Raw genomic sequence first — 15,630 nt, forward strand, 5'->3', positions numbered from 1 at the left:
CAGTAAACTGCTGTTAAAAACAGATGTCTCTATCTGTAACAAAAGTAAATTAAACTTTTTGTCTGGATTGAGAAAACCTTCAGATCAGGTGCTTTCAGAGTTGACAGGTGAAGGTTAAAACAATAAACAATCACATTCAACACTTTTTCCCTATAAAGCAGACACAGTAAGACATAGTTGTTGGGCGTTTTTTGTTTACAAACAGCTTTGTTTATTTTAGCCAACAGCATGCACAGGCATTCAGGCTCTGGACAGACATCCACGGGATTTAGCTGTGCTTTTGCAATTGTAAAGCAATTTCCAGTGTGGAAATGTGGATTGTCTTGCACAAGAGACATACCAAAAGCTCATTAGTTAATGACTGTAAATAGTCTACACTGCCTTGCTCCACATATGCTAAAGTGGGACAGGACTCATTAAGAAAGTAAACTTACTTATTTTTAAATGACAAAGTAATTTGATTATGGCTGTTACACAACTAATTCCAAATAAACCTGAACCCTACCAGATTAAGGTTCGACCTCAGAAGTACACAATATGCTCTTAGTGGCACAGACTGTATTATCTGACTTGGTTTAACTGCTTTATATGAATCAAATGTCCCAGAAGCTGCATAAAGCACTATACAGGCATTTCCCCCTGACCTAAATCATGCTGTTAGATGGCAGAGACTTTTTGCCATGTGCTATGTAACATGCACACTGACTGCCACTGAGGTACAAAATCAGTGCACATGTTCTTTGGTGAAATAAAGTAGTTCTTAACAATATTTACTGTATTAGTATTTATTTTTTTGAGACAACAGAATAATCTGTATTAAAAAATTGTTATTGGGCCAAGAAAGAGCTTCAGCAGAATATTTTTACATTAGTGAAAATACATTTTTTTTGGCTCAGATCTCATTTTAGGTATTGCCCTAAGACCTTGTTTCTGTGAGTAGGTATGACACCTGGTAGGTTATTTTATAACAGGTTATCTTTGACATATCCTTACACAGGAGAACATTAGCAATTCACCTTAATGTGCTTAGGGTACAGCTCTGTTATTTGTTCCTCCCAGATGGCCTTCTTATACCCAGTATTTTTCATGCTTAATAAGTGCAATTTTAACTCCTGTGTGCTTTAGAAGTCTAAAAAGCCCAACCAAATAAGAAAAAATAACAAACCCACAAGCCAACAACAAACCAAACCAAACCAAGAATACTGCCAAGTCTGAAGAGATCTAGAGCCAACTGCTGAACTCATTTGTCAGAAATGGCTGAAATCAAACCAGACATTCATTAGTATACATTTCTTGTCAGCACAACTGCTGGTCAGAAAGCAAGAAAGTCCACTGTGACAGTGGGACCCCCACTGTTAGAAGCTCATTGACATTTCTATGTAGCCATTAGATTTCTGAAGAGAGGAGTTAGACTGAGGAATCTTCTTCCCAAATTATTTTTTCTTGGATGACCTCCAACTCTGACAAGCAGCTTTCAACATAGGAAAGGTAGAGAACTACCAAGGGCTACAGGGATCTGGGCACTCCCGCAGGTAAGTCTCTGTATGGCCATTATCCACCTCCATCAGTGTTGTGCACACAGTCAGCTATCAGGCAGGTGGGATAAAGCAGGGAAAAGGGAAAGAAAAAGGCAAAGCCTCATTACAGCAGTTAGTGAAAAACTCTGATATTAGATGAACAGTTCAACTAAAATAAGCATTTATCTTATTCAGTCAACAACATACAAGTATGTATCCTCAGCCAAGAATGCTGCTTCCACTTAACAGAGTAACTAAACTTTATCATTCAAAAACTCTTTCCATCCTTCTAGTCCTTTCCCCACCCCACCTCCTCCTAAACACCAAAACCTCAAGTTCAGACTAAAACATCTTCTGTTGCAAGACGAATGTGCATGTAGTATGCCTAAAACATGAGGTATATTAACTTGTTCCATGCAACTTATAAAGGCATGTATCACAGGTTAATTCAGGTTAGAAGGGTCCTTAAGATTTTTATAGTGTAAATGCTGCCTCAAACCAGAGCCTGCTAGGAGAAAAGGGCTCAGGCTTCTCAGAGTTTTAAAGGTGTAGGGCCTCCGGAAAACAGCAATTACCTTTTGCTTTTATGAAGTAAACATTGTTTCATTTTTATGCACATATTTTCACCTAAAAAAACTCTGAATGTACCACTGTGACCTCCTTAGACATACAGTAGTTAATAGGCTGTTCCCCACTCTAAACCTTCTGCAGAAATAGAAGCATTACCTTGTTGAGGACAGGCTTTGTAGAGAGAACATCATAAATCGCTGGTAGCGAGAGGTTCTAAAAAGAAAATAATACATTGATGGTAATGGATATTAACCTGTAAGTGTAAATGCTCAGAAGTGTAACTTTTTTATTGCTCAATTAGATAGTAAGATACAGCTTTAAGAGTACATGGTACTTGTACATCCTGAGATCAGAAGAATATGGGTTGCAAAAACCCGAGCAGCCCAGATCTCAGTACAACATAGGACACTTGAGTGTCAATGTTTGCTGCCTGACAGCATGTGTTTGAATTTCACCGGTGATAAAACAGCCCAGGAAACACTGAAAATCTCTCTCAAAGTATCTCCTGTTTAACCTCTTGCATATGCAGCTGCAGAACATGCATGCAGGAAACCCACCTACATGAAGAGAAACTCTAAAACTAAAACCCATTTGTGTGAAGAGCAGCTGGTAGCTCATTACCCAGGAGCACAGACAAATTGCCACAAAACCATTAGCTACTTTTATCATTAAAGCTGTGCTTGCAAATGTCCCTATTGCTCTTGGCAGTGTCAGATCAGTACTGGAGCCTGGCAGCTTCAAAGCAGCAAGAAGAGGTATTGGGAAGATGTTTACCTCTTGTGTTGTCTGGTTCAGGCATTTCATTGCAGGTGTTCTACGATTATCCAAGATCAGGGGAGGCTTCCAGCGATCGTAGTTTGTTTCTAAGACGTACCACGTACCTTTCTGGATATCAAGGCTGGAAAAGAGGTGTATGTTTATGTTTTGCTTCTCTAAGTATACAGTAAGTACATATATAGTATATACTACATACAGGCAGATTTTTTTTTAGGGTTTCTGTGGAATTTTTCAATAACGCTAAAGTGAGTTCTTGGACAATAGCAGTCATGAGAAACATGGGATTCAATTATTGTTGGAACCTATCCTCTTCTGGAAAGCCAAGTCAGGTGTCAGGTCAAACATACTCACTCCCAGATATCCAGAGTGGCTGTCCTGGAACGAGTTATCACACACCCTTCTCCTGAATTTTTTCCACCCAGTATAAAGTAAGCTGGAGCCAGCAGTCTTGTTTTAGCCAGTTTGTCTTTTGCATCCTGGTAACTGCAGATAACAAAATAGTGTTGGACTATTAAATATTATAAATGGTTGAAGTACAGAAAAATGAGTTTCACAGACCCAGGAACAGTTCCATAGTTGCACCTTTCTTCCCCTTTCATGCACATATGAGGAGGTTGTATCACAATGAAGAAATGCATTAAAGCAAAGCTCCTCTACTCACTTTTGTATTTAAAGTTTGGTTGTTAGGAGGTACTCTACGTTTTTTGTCATCTTAATCCTGGTTTAAATGCACATGCTGTGTCATACTCCATCTAATTAATTTACTGTGTGAGAGCTTTTGTTGCTGTTTACTTCCTATAAAAAACCTTTCAGATGCGTTTTGATGCAAAATGCTGCCGTTACACATTCAGATACCAATAGGTTCATTGGAACAAAAATATCCAAGAAAACAATTTGAGGAGTTCTAAGGGATCATGTGTGATGCTTCTCCCTCCTGCAGGCTACCAGCAAAACCAGAACTATTTAATGTTAAGGCTTAATGTTAAGGTATCTGTATCATTAGCTACCAAGTGATAAGATCATTAGATACATCTACAGTGTTCACGCCAGTTGAAAGCAAAGTAGACTAAAGCAGCAGAATCTTGAGGGTGAGTGGTTGGGGGAAATACCTTGTAGCATTCTCTAGTACTGTTCTTGTAAGAAAGCCCATCCACATACCATCTCTTCTACCAAGAAACCATTCGAAGATTCCTGCAAAACAGCACTGGTTACAATAATTTGCTTTCAGAGGGTTCACACATGCTATTCTAGCTCTCACAGCCTCTAAAGTGAACTGTGTTTTATCTTATTCATCTGGAATCTTTTCACCATTTGTTGCCTGTTTATTAAGCTAACCAGTATGCCCAAGGTCTGGAGAACTTGTACAGAAATAGTGAAAGAAATAAGCATTACTCACCAACATAACCACCGTCAAGACTGAAACGCTCATTCATTGTCAGAGTGAACAAGTCCTGAAAAGCATTAAACAAGTCAACATTCATTCATCACCAGCCCACTGATGTCAGTAATAAACAAGGGGCAGCACTGCAATTCACATACCAATTGAGCTTCTTGTTTGCTAGACTTTTCCCTTTGGGCTGCAAGATTCAGCCCATGCAGAGAAGAACCTAATTTACCACTGCTTAAGGAAGTGAAATGGTAATCCATAGTCTCCCAGCCTGGCACAGCAACTCAGCAAACCATGCTTTTATGCTAAGCAGGTCAAGCCTGTGGGCATTTTTCTCTTGGTCCTTGCTGCATCACGGAATTACCAGTTTTCCTTCCCCTGCTATGTATTACCTTCTTCCCAAACCTCTGAATACTGCTTCAGTTTGAAGGCAGATTTTTCAGTCCCAGTGCTAAGTACACCCTGATACGTTATTGCTGTTCACATGGGCATGCAGCTATATGTAATTCAACACGCAATTCAAACTCAAAGCCCAGTCCAACTAGTTTCTTTTGAAGGAAAGTGGAATTCAGCTACATTGGATCATTTTCAGAATGGACTGCTCTCAATTTATTTGATCAGAAGAAAAAATAAATGGATACAGGCAGGGACTTATGCCAGAAATGCTCTACTGCAAAAAGGAGCACCTACTATAGAGGATAAAAGCCAGAACATGTAGGAAAGAAGGAGTTGTGGTAAGCTGGAGACCTTGGCGTATTCTTCACTGTTGTTTTTTAAAGACTTAAGATAACCACCAAATTTCAGGTGCCTATTAAAAAAAAATAATAATAAACCCTTGCAATGTAGGACTCCTTTTCCAAGGACTAGAGAAGGAATTAAAATAGCACAGCTATGCCATTTCACCTCTGGGATCACAGCAGTATCCCTTTGCTAGCAAGAAACTCCAACAGCTTGAGCTCTTTTGAGTTACTCCTATTTGTATTCAGAATTCAAGGTTTGGCATTGGGGTTTTTTACCTTTCTTCAAACAGCTCTACAGTGTACCAGAACAATTAAGATACCATTTATTAAAAACCACCCCAAGGCAGAGAGTGAAAGCAGGCAAATTTACATCTTAAAAGGAAGTCTGAAGTATTATTAACAAACTGACAACCCCCCCTCCCCTTACTTACTGGTTTGACTCCAGACACCATGCCTATGTATCCTGCAAAGTTTGTAGATTTGAATACTGTTTTGTTGTTTCTCTGGAAGTCCAAATTCACCACTATGGGCTTCAGTTCCCGAGTTAAAGTCCAGGAGTTATTTTTAACATCCCACCTGCAGAAGACAGTACAGCATTTGAAACTTCCCTCCCTCAGCAGCTTTTAAAACTTCCCTTCACAGCACACAGATTTCCTGTGTGTGATGCCTGTCCTCTGATCTTATTCATGTCAGCCAACACCACTGCTCAGCAGTTATGGGAGCAGCACCAGCAACAGACAACTAGGAAGTCTAAATACAAAAGCAGTCAGTGAAAAGAACCAAGTTTTGTTTGAACCAAGAGCATATGCGCTACTTGGTATTAAACAGCACAACCAATACAGCTGGTTTGCTTTGACACATAACTTTGTTATTTCCTAGTGGCAAAAGGAGGCTGCTACAGGTATTACCTGCGACACCAAACCTACTGTATTCTGAAAGCATGTGTAGCTTGTTCTGCAGCAGAATGATCCAGTTCCCCTAAATCCTGACTTTTCAAAGGGAGAAAACAAACCACATACTACTGGATTTGCTCTACCCTAAGGGAAGCCCCTGTCTAGTTTGTAAATTAAGCCAGAACAGTTTGTATGCAACAGGGTGCTAAAGTTCACTTAGCTGACCATTAAATTCTGTGGAAACAATCAGGTTCTGGGAGCAGCTTTGGAAGTTGCTTTAATTTTCAGGGAGCATGTTCCCAGTATTTCTGACCAGTGGGAGAATTTCAACACAAGCCAAACCAAGGGATAGGTGGAGTCACAGTTGACAACATTAAGAGTTTTTGATAGGCAGGTAAGAATCTTAATGAAGATGGACACTTAAATTCCATCTGGGCATTGAGAGCCATCTGGATGTGTGACATTACACAATATACTGGGATAACAGAACTACATGATTACAAGGTATGAAATGAAAACTAGAACAGAATCCAGTGCTGGGCACCAAACTAGAATTTATATCTAAATGCATGATAATGTTAGATCGGTGGAGTACAAAGCACTGGCTTCTGAGTCAAAGTGATGAATGATGGGAAGTGCCAGTAGAGCACACTACAGTAACTAGGGGAAGAATTTGGGTGAAAAGGCAACCACTAAACTAGTTCTCAATTCAATCCACATTTCTCTGCATACACTACCGCTGGTGCTTCTGTCCCACCATTTAAAGAACAAACCATACCTCAGAGATACGGTTACATGGACCTTTCTTTGGTTAGTGACGGTTTTAACTGGAGCTGAGAAAACACTAAGTAACACAGAACTCAACTGTTTTACAAAGTCATTCTTGACATACTTGCAATAGTTTGACATAAGATCAGTAGAACTACCCTTTTGTGGGTTTTTTTAGCCCTTTTTTCACAACCTGCAATCCAGAATTACTTGTCACAGTTCGAACAACATCCAATTCATCATTTTGACTCATAGAATGCATGTAGAAATTTCAAGCTCAGCTTTCTCTTTGGGTTTAAAAACAAACACAAATAATTAAAAGTGTAGTTACTTACCCAAGAAAAAGGCCAAAATCCAAGTTTCTGGCATGGTACAACTTCCCTGTATAGCAATAAAAACATTAAATACAGTTTTCTAAAGAAAGAGACATAAATTTCAGCTTAGAAAAATCAGGAAATAAATAAGCAGGAAAAATACCTGGGAAAGTAAGCAAGGAAAATACCATTGTCTAATTGCCCTTTTCATAAGCCCAGTAAATGAGGGGGGTGGGGGGTTGGGGTGTTGGATTAACAACGTGTTTTGCCATAATTGAAATCCAGTAATCTTGTAAACTGCTGTCCATCTCAGCCTGAGATGCTTTCCACATTATCTTAATGCAATGCTATTACCTTGAGCTTCCTCTCAAAGTGAGATGTTCGTAAGCCCTCTGAGAACCCCATAGACATTTCCTGAGTTGGAACAGGTACAGACAAGGGCTGCAGAACTGAGTAACAGAACAAGTCTTTTTTTTTTTCTTAGAACAGGCTATCCACTTTCATAAGCAATAACTAGGAACTAGATGCCAAACAGACTGCACTAGAATCCCGCATGCCACTGCGAAAGTATCAGGTGTCTCGCTGGTGTTTCTTTTCCCTAGAAAACAAATGCCACCTACTGTAAACTTTGAAAGTATTTTTTTCCTTTTTTTTTTAACCTTAGACAACTGTGATCTCTTGCTCTCTTCTCAAGAATACCTTTTTATTATCATTGCTTTTAGCCTCTTTTACCAGACATTCTTGCCTGCAGTTGAGAAGGACTATGTCTGTGTAATTAACCTAGACCCTCTCCTACATAAGAGATTCTTAGGTAAATTCTGGGTTGCATTACCTGTTTTATCTTCCGCCACTATTGATGTACATACAGTAAAAATTTCATAAAAGATGTTAAAAATAACAATTTCCCCTAGAACAAAAAGAAACAAAGTTCAATAGTCTGAAACTTTTGCCATGAACAGAGAAAAAAAAAACGGTTAGAAAAAATATACTGCAAAGTTCAGCATTCTATGATATTTCTCTTAAGAATTTCTGTTTAAATCTCATGTGAGCATTGAAATGACTGTTTCCCCAAAACCAAGAGCTTCCTGAAAGGCAAACAGAAGGATCAGAATCCTTTGGCCTTCTGCTTTACTATACAGAAAATTGACAGTCATTGCTATTTCCTCCTCTAGAAACTTCAAAACAAGCTATAAAATTCACTTTAAAGAAGAAATGTACTCTATGTACCACTCTTCCATAGAAGAGCTGCTGATTAGCATCAGGTATTACTGCTCCTGTACGGGTGAAGGAGTAGAAGCATGTCTAGGGACCTTCTGTGTCACAATTCTGGAAGAATTCAATGTCTACTTCTCACTGGAATTGCATTCTTTTTCACAAGGTGCAGAAGGAAGGCAGGAGGATGTGGCAAAGGATGAAGAGTGAAAGAAAGCACAGCATGAAACTAAGCCTTGCCTTCTTAGTATGTCAACAGCAGCCACACAGTTGAATGGGAAGCCAATGAGAATGAAGCATTTCCCCCAAATTCTGGCACACAGGAACTGATACTTGCTCCAGTTCCCAAAACTCAGGAGCAAGAAGCTACAGCTCTACAGAGAATTTCCAGCCTGATGAAAGGCTTATGGGATTTATTGCTGTTCTCCTTCAAAATACTGTTTCTGGTTTCATTTGACATGCAATTTATCGCTTTATCTACTTTCTAATAATTTGTCAGAGTCACAGATGACTACAACTATATGGCAGATTGTACACATACTAATTTTAAATGAGTCTGGTTTTTCACAATGTTAACAGAGTGCTGGAAACTATTACCCAAAGGAATCCCGGAAGAATTTGCAATCCCTTTAAGTTCTTCATTGAAAGGATAAGGAAGTGTGGCTGTCAGGTGAACCTGAAAGAAAAAGTTTTGTACATTGTTTTTGTAAACCAATACTATTCTGTTACTTAAAACAAATCTCTCCCCAGCAGTACACCCTTCTCACAAATACCAAGTACTGAATTCCTCTGCAGCCTGTAGAACTTGAGGATGACATGTACATACTTGGGGAAAGCAAAAACTACTACTTATCAAAATACTGATGTGTGAACAACAGAGATTAGCACAGTATCTTAATTATTGTTAGCAGCAGCAGCCAGACAGAGTGCAAGACTCCTACATGCTAGAAGCTCAACCAGAACTCAGCCTGACTTTATGGGAATCCCTACCTTTCACACATTGGCATTACTAGTGTAGATGCTACCTTTATGTCAGCCCTACTCAGGCACACAGGGATACAAATGAAGCATGGCCAGTATGACCTAAGCTACTGTAAATAAAGATGGGGGACTGATCTGACCTTATACTGTCTCTAGTGCTACACTGTGTTCCCCTGTTCTGATTCTATGCCCAGGCCTATTTTAATCAGAACCAAATTATTTTGTAAGGTGAGACCTGGTCAGTTGTCCCTCTACTCAGATATTTATGACAGTTTTCAAAACCTGGTTTTATTCTACTGTTTAAAAGGAGTTGAACATGGCAAAGAATTCCAGTGAAGTGTTTTGCTACAACAATGTCCTGGTTTCCTAAGCAGCGTGTGTCTGGCATGACTTATCCAAACTTGAAAAGATCTTAGAAAAAATTAGAGGAGGAAGAGATGTGTGCATTTTAGGTTTGATGGTTTCAGAGTAGGCAAGAAGTCAAAATTTTAGAGTAACTCTCTGAAACAGCATTTTTGCTCTGGAAGAATTATCACCCATATAGTTCTTAACTGCCAGATTTAGCAGCACTCCAATTCTGGTAGTCAAGCATATGGTAATAAAATTCTTAAGCTGAAAATACTTACTATTTTCTTATCCACTATGTCAACAACTTTGCCACTGGGGAAGAAGGTATTTGCTATATCTTTAATATTCTGGACCACAGTCTTCAGCTAAAAAGAACAAAAGCTTTTACTGAGTACATCTGGAGCACTAGGATTGCTACAATATTAACAGAACTCCTTCAAAAAATCATTTTGGTGAAAAATATGTATTTAAGGGAAGTGCTAAATGTTTTGTTCCTGCTGCGAAAACCACCCCCAACTCCTCATTAAAGAGTCACTCTTCAACCTTTATTCATATAGCTTTCTTGATTAGCTCTGACATGTCCTACTACCAGAGAAAAAGAATTACAAGAAAAAGCCATCCTTGTCTTCTGCTCCTTTGATCACGTTTTAATACGCTGCACTCTTCTGTCTTTAAAAATGTTAATTAAAAGCTCTTCACTTAAGCACTGATGTGCCTGAAATCAAAGACTCAATAAATTTCTTACAGAAGTACATGCTTTCCATCTGCGACATGTGAAGGGCCACAAATAAGAGTTCCACTCCATGTGATCTAACTCCAAAGTACATGAGAGGCTGTTAGAATTCAAGGTGAACCTGAAGCTTCCAACACTTTAAATAAATACTACAGTGTAAGTAGAATTTCTCTGGCCTTCAGAGCTGAAAGGTCAAATTTAGCAGGGATACAGCAAAAATCCCTGGCCTTTGAGAAATTAAACATTAGTGGTTTGAATTTCCAGCAACCTTCAGAAGCTGCTCTAAATAGTCTGAAATAGTCTTGAGTATTTTAAAAATTATTTCTGCTCTGTACGCACCAGTGATGGAAGCAGCACCCCTGAAAAGCGCAGGAAATTCACTTCAGCATCTCCTGCAGTATTTTGAGAGAAGCAGGGATGTGCAGAGGAGAAGGGATGCTGCCTCTGTTTAATTTCATTTTGCTGTGGCTGTCCCTTTCGTGTACTCCTCCTCTCTTTGTTCCATACTGCTTCATGAGTAAAGAACTTCAATAAATGAAAGCCTGCTTTATCCTGCACCAGTTTCTATTTCTCTACATCCCAAACATCAGTGCTCCTACACTGGATGCTGTAAGCTCAAGTGCTGAATAGAAAGAAGCTTTACTCAAGCGATTATTTTAGTCTAGAATCATATTTAAAAAGTCAAGTAGAAATGTTATCGCTTTCAGAGAACTTTAGCACAGGTATTCTCTTCCAAACCTTTTTTCAAAGTAAAGGCCATGAGCTAGTTTTATACCTTCTAAGCTTCAAAGCAAGTTCTGCATTTCATACCTCTGTCTTTTTGTCATGCATCAAGTTATCCCATCTTTTGCTGGGAGGTAAATCAAGATTTATGACATACGTGGGTATGCTCCCTTTGAATCTGAAAGATAAGGACCAGAGTTTAAATTTGAAGAAGGCTTTGAAAAAACATTTGACAAAATAGGTGCTTCGCACCTTAACTAGCATTTTTTAGAGATGCCAAGAAGCAAGTTACTAAAAACCCCCAAAACTGTTCAGACTTGCAAATCACTACTTTTCTGTCATTTGTTAGACAAGTTGAATCACATTACTTACGTTGGCCCTGAAGGAGGGTATGTTTTAGTCCTGCACTCTTCTCCATACTGTAAAGACAGCAAACCATTACAATTTAGCTTCTTAGTTAAAACACTATTATTCTATCAGCTTTAGATTTGAATTAAACTTCTAGGACTAATCAACTAATTCAGTTCCTGATGAGTTGATAATAAAGAGAGTCTTGGGACTCTGGAAAGGTTGCAGAAAACACAAGAGGTAGGGGACAAACAACAGCTTAGTCCAAGGCAAGCACAAGTTTGCCATAAAAATACAGGCGCATTTTTACTCCGTGTGATTCAACGAAGAGTTGAATAAGCATAAGCATATTCTATAGACAAGTTCAGAAACCTTAAATCTCATCATTGACCAGTTTGTTCTTAATCACATTTTATAGCATCATTCATAACTATGCTTAGCATTAAGCTGCATTGTGCAGCTGCAGCAGAGAAAGCACAATGAACTCTGGGTAAATTATTCAGTTGGTGCAATGAGCTACATGGCATGACTTCTTATTTAGTGTGGGAAAGTGCTGCTGAACTGCTGCTAAATATTATGAGAGGCCATTTCAAGAATATAACTAAAAACTAGTTACCTTAATTCCTGTAGGCACAGCTACTTACAAATGAAAGTTTGAGGACTGGATTTAGGTATTCTCAAAGTGAATGCAAGGGTGTTTTTCCATCAATCACATAAAGCATGCACATACATATGTAAACACATGCATATACAAGCCACAATTATAGCTACATGTTTTACCCAGTGAAATACAAGTGAATGCCTACTAGTCACACTTGTGCTTCAAGCCAGTCCAGAACAGACCAGACTTGGTCCCCAAGCTATCAGAACAGATCAGTAAGCAACTAAGAGCACAGTATGTCCCACTAGGAAAAAGGAAAGGTACACATGCTGTTCCAGGACTCCATACAAAAACTCCCAAGACACAAGTGTTTGGGAGACAGAATAGAAATAAGAATATTTAGCAATCATTCCACCACTCCCCACACACACCTTGATTTCCAATATTTATTTGGTTTTACTAATTATATTACTAATGTGTCCTTATAATGTATTCTGGCTCCATTAAAAACTGATGCAAGATGTCTAGTAGCTATGTATCTATCTGGACAAAAAAGCTAACTAAGGTCCATGTTCTCTTTGGGCTCATCACGTTAATCTTTTTTTAATGCATTAATCTTGAAAACACAACGCCACGAGCTTTAAACACTGGCATAATTTGTTAGAACTGGAAGCAGGAATTTGAAAGTGGGACAGGTTTCTGTGTGCTATCATGTGTTCTCTTTTTGTATTGTTTCCAGCTGCTGAGACAAAACATGGGATGAATTTTGATTCTCCTGCATGCAAGGTGAAGGTATAGGACCAGCAGCTATGTGTGTTTCCTAGATCTCACTGTGGTGCAGTTATAGCCTTTGCATAGCTGGAACAAAAGGTCAAACAGAAGAGGCCATTCAATTTTCAAAATGAGGAAGTTTCAAAACAAGGAGGATGGGGGTGGATATCAGATGACTAATTAGGCAACAAAAGTCAGAGCCTTCATGCAAAGCCAAGCAAAAGCTTAACAGTACTAATGCAACTGTCTGGTGAAATTTTCCATCCTGCAATACTAAAATCAATCAGAAAAAGTGACATTACATACATATACTAGTGCAATGGAGGCGCAGATCTGGACCTTTGTGAGATACCTGCTGTCAGAATATGCTTGAGAGATAATGCCTGTAACAAATAATTATCTGCAGTGGATGAAAGTTCAGTTGATCTGTCTGTATAGCCCACATGTACGCAGAGGAAACAGTGGCAACCATGCAAACTGATTTCAAAGGATTTTCAGCGATGTTCCAGGTGCCAAATGTTACGTCACTCCTGAGATTTTAATCTTGTATCGGAAGTTATTTTTATCTTCCGAGCCCTTTGCAGCCTAAGCCACAAAAAAGGTGGGTAAACTACAGCTAAAGGAAGAGTTATGGGAAAGATACAGAGAAAATGTTCCTTCTTTACATGTCAGCAATTTTAGACTTCTCACCTATCTATTTATAAAGCAAGCTAAAGAAACCAAGAATCCCCAAAGCAACCCATATACCTTCCAAAACTGCTAGCATTGATTGTGATATCTGAAGGAAGTCAATATTATTAACAGTTTCTTTAGGTAAACTACTATATGCTGGCACATAAGCACTAATTAAAAAAGATGTCAAGACAACCAGAAAACTAGAAATGTTTTGGTTGCTTCTGTACAAGAAAAGTTGCCTTTTGCAATCAGCTGAAGACTGACTGCAAAATTCTCTTGCAAGTTAAAGATTAAAAGAGACACCTAAAATATTTTCTTACGGCAACAGAAAAGCCACCAGGCACTAAAAGGATTCACTGTCTGCACCACTGAGATGTAATTCATGGCATTTAGCTTCCATGTTCCTGGTTAACGAAAATCCTGCATAGTCAGGGCACTAAGGGAAGATGGGTCACCCAGATGTCCACAGTCCTCCAGAGCCTTTCCTGCAGTTCTCCTTTTCCCCAAACCCACACTCATTTTACTGAAATCAATGTACCTTGCTAGGAAAAGTCTTACAGCAAACATAAAAGAATACAGGAAATAGTATGTTCCCAAAATATTTAAAAATCTAATATAAACTGTATTTAAAAACAGGTTGCAAGTATTTTGAGATCCAGAGATATTTAAAAACCTGTCCTCTTCCCAGAGGATGAGAAGATTGGGAAACTGAAGAGATCAAAAAGTGCTTTGAAGCTTTGGGAATAATGAAACGTATCAGGAAGCAAGAACAGCAGTTTACATAGGCAGGAGATGGAAGTCAGCAGGTTCCAAGTAAGTCCTCCCCAACTCCCCTGAACTCTCAATTCCACCAAAAGTTAAATATTTCACCTATTCAGTTAAAAACAAAACCAAACAAGGATACCCCAAGCCCACCTGCTCCACACTTCTAACCTTGGGTACGGCTATAACAAATACACCGAGCAGATTCAAAAGCGTATGTACTTTTAGCAAGGCCTTCTTAAGTTTCCTTCTGAATATCGCTGCTTTGCTGTAACATTACAAAATATTCACATTACAAATGTGTATGAAATTGAACGCGGGGATGAGTAAGGACTTGTAAAACACACCCTATAAACGCCAAGACTTGTAACCGCAACCGAAGCTGTCAGAGGAGCCATTTAGAAGTTACACAGTCCGTGAGGGGAGCCAGGCGCTACCTCGAACCCACACGCGTGAAGTTAAAGGCCTCCTGCGTGGGGCCGGCTGCCCTCACACCGCCCGGCCCGGCCGCCTCCTCCCCCGGAGAGAGCCGGGACCGATTCCCTCGGCTCCGCGCCGTGCCCCTCTCCTCCCGCCGCCAGGCTCACCGGGTCCGGCGCCCAGACGAGCTCCGCCACGACAAGCAGCGCGGCGGGGCACAGCAGCGCCCAGCCCCAGCCCCTGCCCGCCATCCTCCTTCCCGGCTCGGCTCCGAGCTTCCCGGTACGGCGGCCCGCATGACACGGCCCCGCCCCGCCTGTCAGAGGAGGCGGCCCTCCCGTGGCCGCGCCAGGCCTCACCACCCGCGCCCCGGCACTCCTTGGTGTTTTCCAGTCATACTTCCGAAAGAGAGAAGGTATGAACGGGAAGATCTGAACTAAAATGGAGTCTCTTAGGTAACGCCAAAAGCAAACCCGTGGCACTTGTTTTCAGTTCATAAATACTGTAATTACTCTGAGTCCTTCGGAGATCTTAGGCAGGTTTTTGTGGGGATGAGAGGTGTAGGGCAGGTGCCTTTGTTAGGAAGATGGAGTTTTCTCCATCTTGCCTGCTCAAGAGTGCAGGAAATGGGCAACTGGAGAGGCAATCTAATGACACAGTATGTAAATATACCCATCTAAAGCACATACACCAAATGGTTTGGGTTGGAAGGGACCTGAAAGCTCATCCAGTTCCAGCCCCCTGCCATGGGCAGGGACACCTGCCACTAGACCAGGTTGCCCCAAGCGCCATCCAACCTGGCCTTAAACACCACCAGGGATCGGGCAGCCACAGCTTCTCTGGGCAACCTGTTCCAGTGCCCCACCCCCTCACAGTGAAGAATTTCTTCCTAATGTCTAATCCAAATCTCCCCTCTTTCAGTTTCAAGCCATTCCCCCTTCTTGTCCTGTCACTACCTGCCTTTGTAAAAAGTCCCTCTCCAGCTGTCCAGTAGGCCCCCTTTAGGTACTGGCAGCTGCTCTAAGGTCTCCCTGAAGCCTTCTCTTCTCTGGTCTGAACAACCCCAGCTTTCCCAGCCTGTCTTCATAGA

At 40.3% G+C, this 15,630-nt stretch overlaps 1 protein-coding gene across 1 annotated transcript; it reads right to left on the reverse strand.

Annotated features, from left to right (window-relative positions):
- Window positions 1-177: 177 nt before the first annotated feature.
- ASAH1 (N-acylsphingosine amidohydrolase 1) lies at window positions 178-14,858 on the reverse strand. The gene is made up of 14 exons (XM_005149059.3): window positions 14,708-14,858; window positions 11,336-11,382; window positions 11,051-11,141; window positions 9,786-9,872; window positions 8,776-8,854; window positions 7,799-7,873; window positions 6,988-7,033; window positions 5,423-5,567; window positions 4,261-4,315; window positions 3,974-4,055; window positions 3,216-3,347; window positions 2,862-2,985; window positions 2,244-2,300; window positions 178-1,586 (listed from the first exon to the last, which is right to left on the reverse strand). Exons 1-14 carry the CDS (start codon window positions 14,789-14,791, stop codon window positions 1,497-1,499), a joined length of 1,194 nt encoding a protein of 397 aa, XP_005149116.1. The 5' UTR covers window positions 14,792-14,858; the 3' UTR covers window positions 178-1,496.
- Window positions 14,859-15,630: the final 772 nt, after the last annotated feature.

Source organism: Melopsittacus undulatus, chromosome 7 (genome assembly GCF_012275295.1).
Source record: "Melopsittacus undulatus isolate bMelUnd1 chromosome 7, bMelUnd1.mat.Z, whole genome shotgun sequence".
NCBI classification, from domain to species: domain Eukaryota; kingdom Metazoa; phylum Chordata; class Aves; order Psittaciformes; family Psittaculidae; genus Melopsittacus; species Melopsittacus undulatus.

Excerpts from the sequence above, each read along its gene's own strand:
- ASAH1 (XM_005149059.3), bottom strand. The coding sequence starts at position 14,791 with ATGGCGGGCAGGGGCTGGGGCTGGGCGCTGCTGTGCCCCGCCGCGCTG. Across the intron at positions 5,568-6,987 it reads GATTTTGGCCTTTTTCTTGG|GTGGGATGTTAAAAATAACT; the intron begins GTAAGTAACTAC and ends TGTCTTCTGCAG. Across the intron at positions 4,316-5,422 it reads TGGTGTCTGGAGTCAAACCA|GACTTGTTCACTCTGACAAT; the intron begins GTAAGTAAGGGG and ends AATGCTTTTCAG.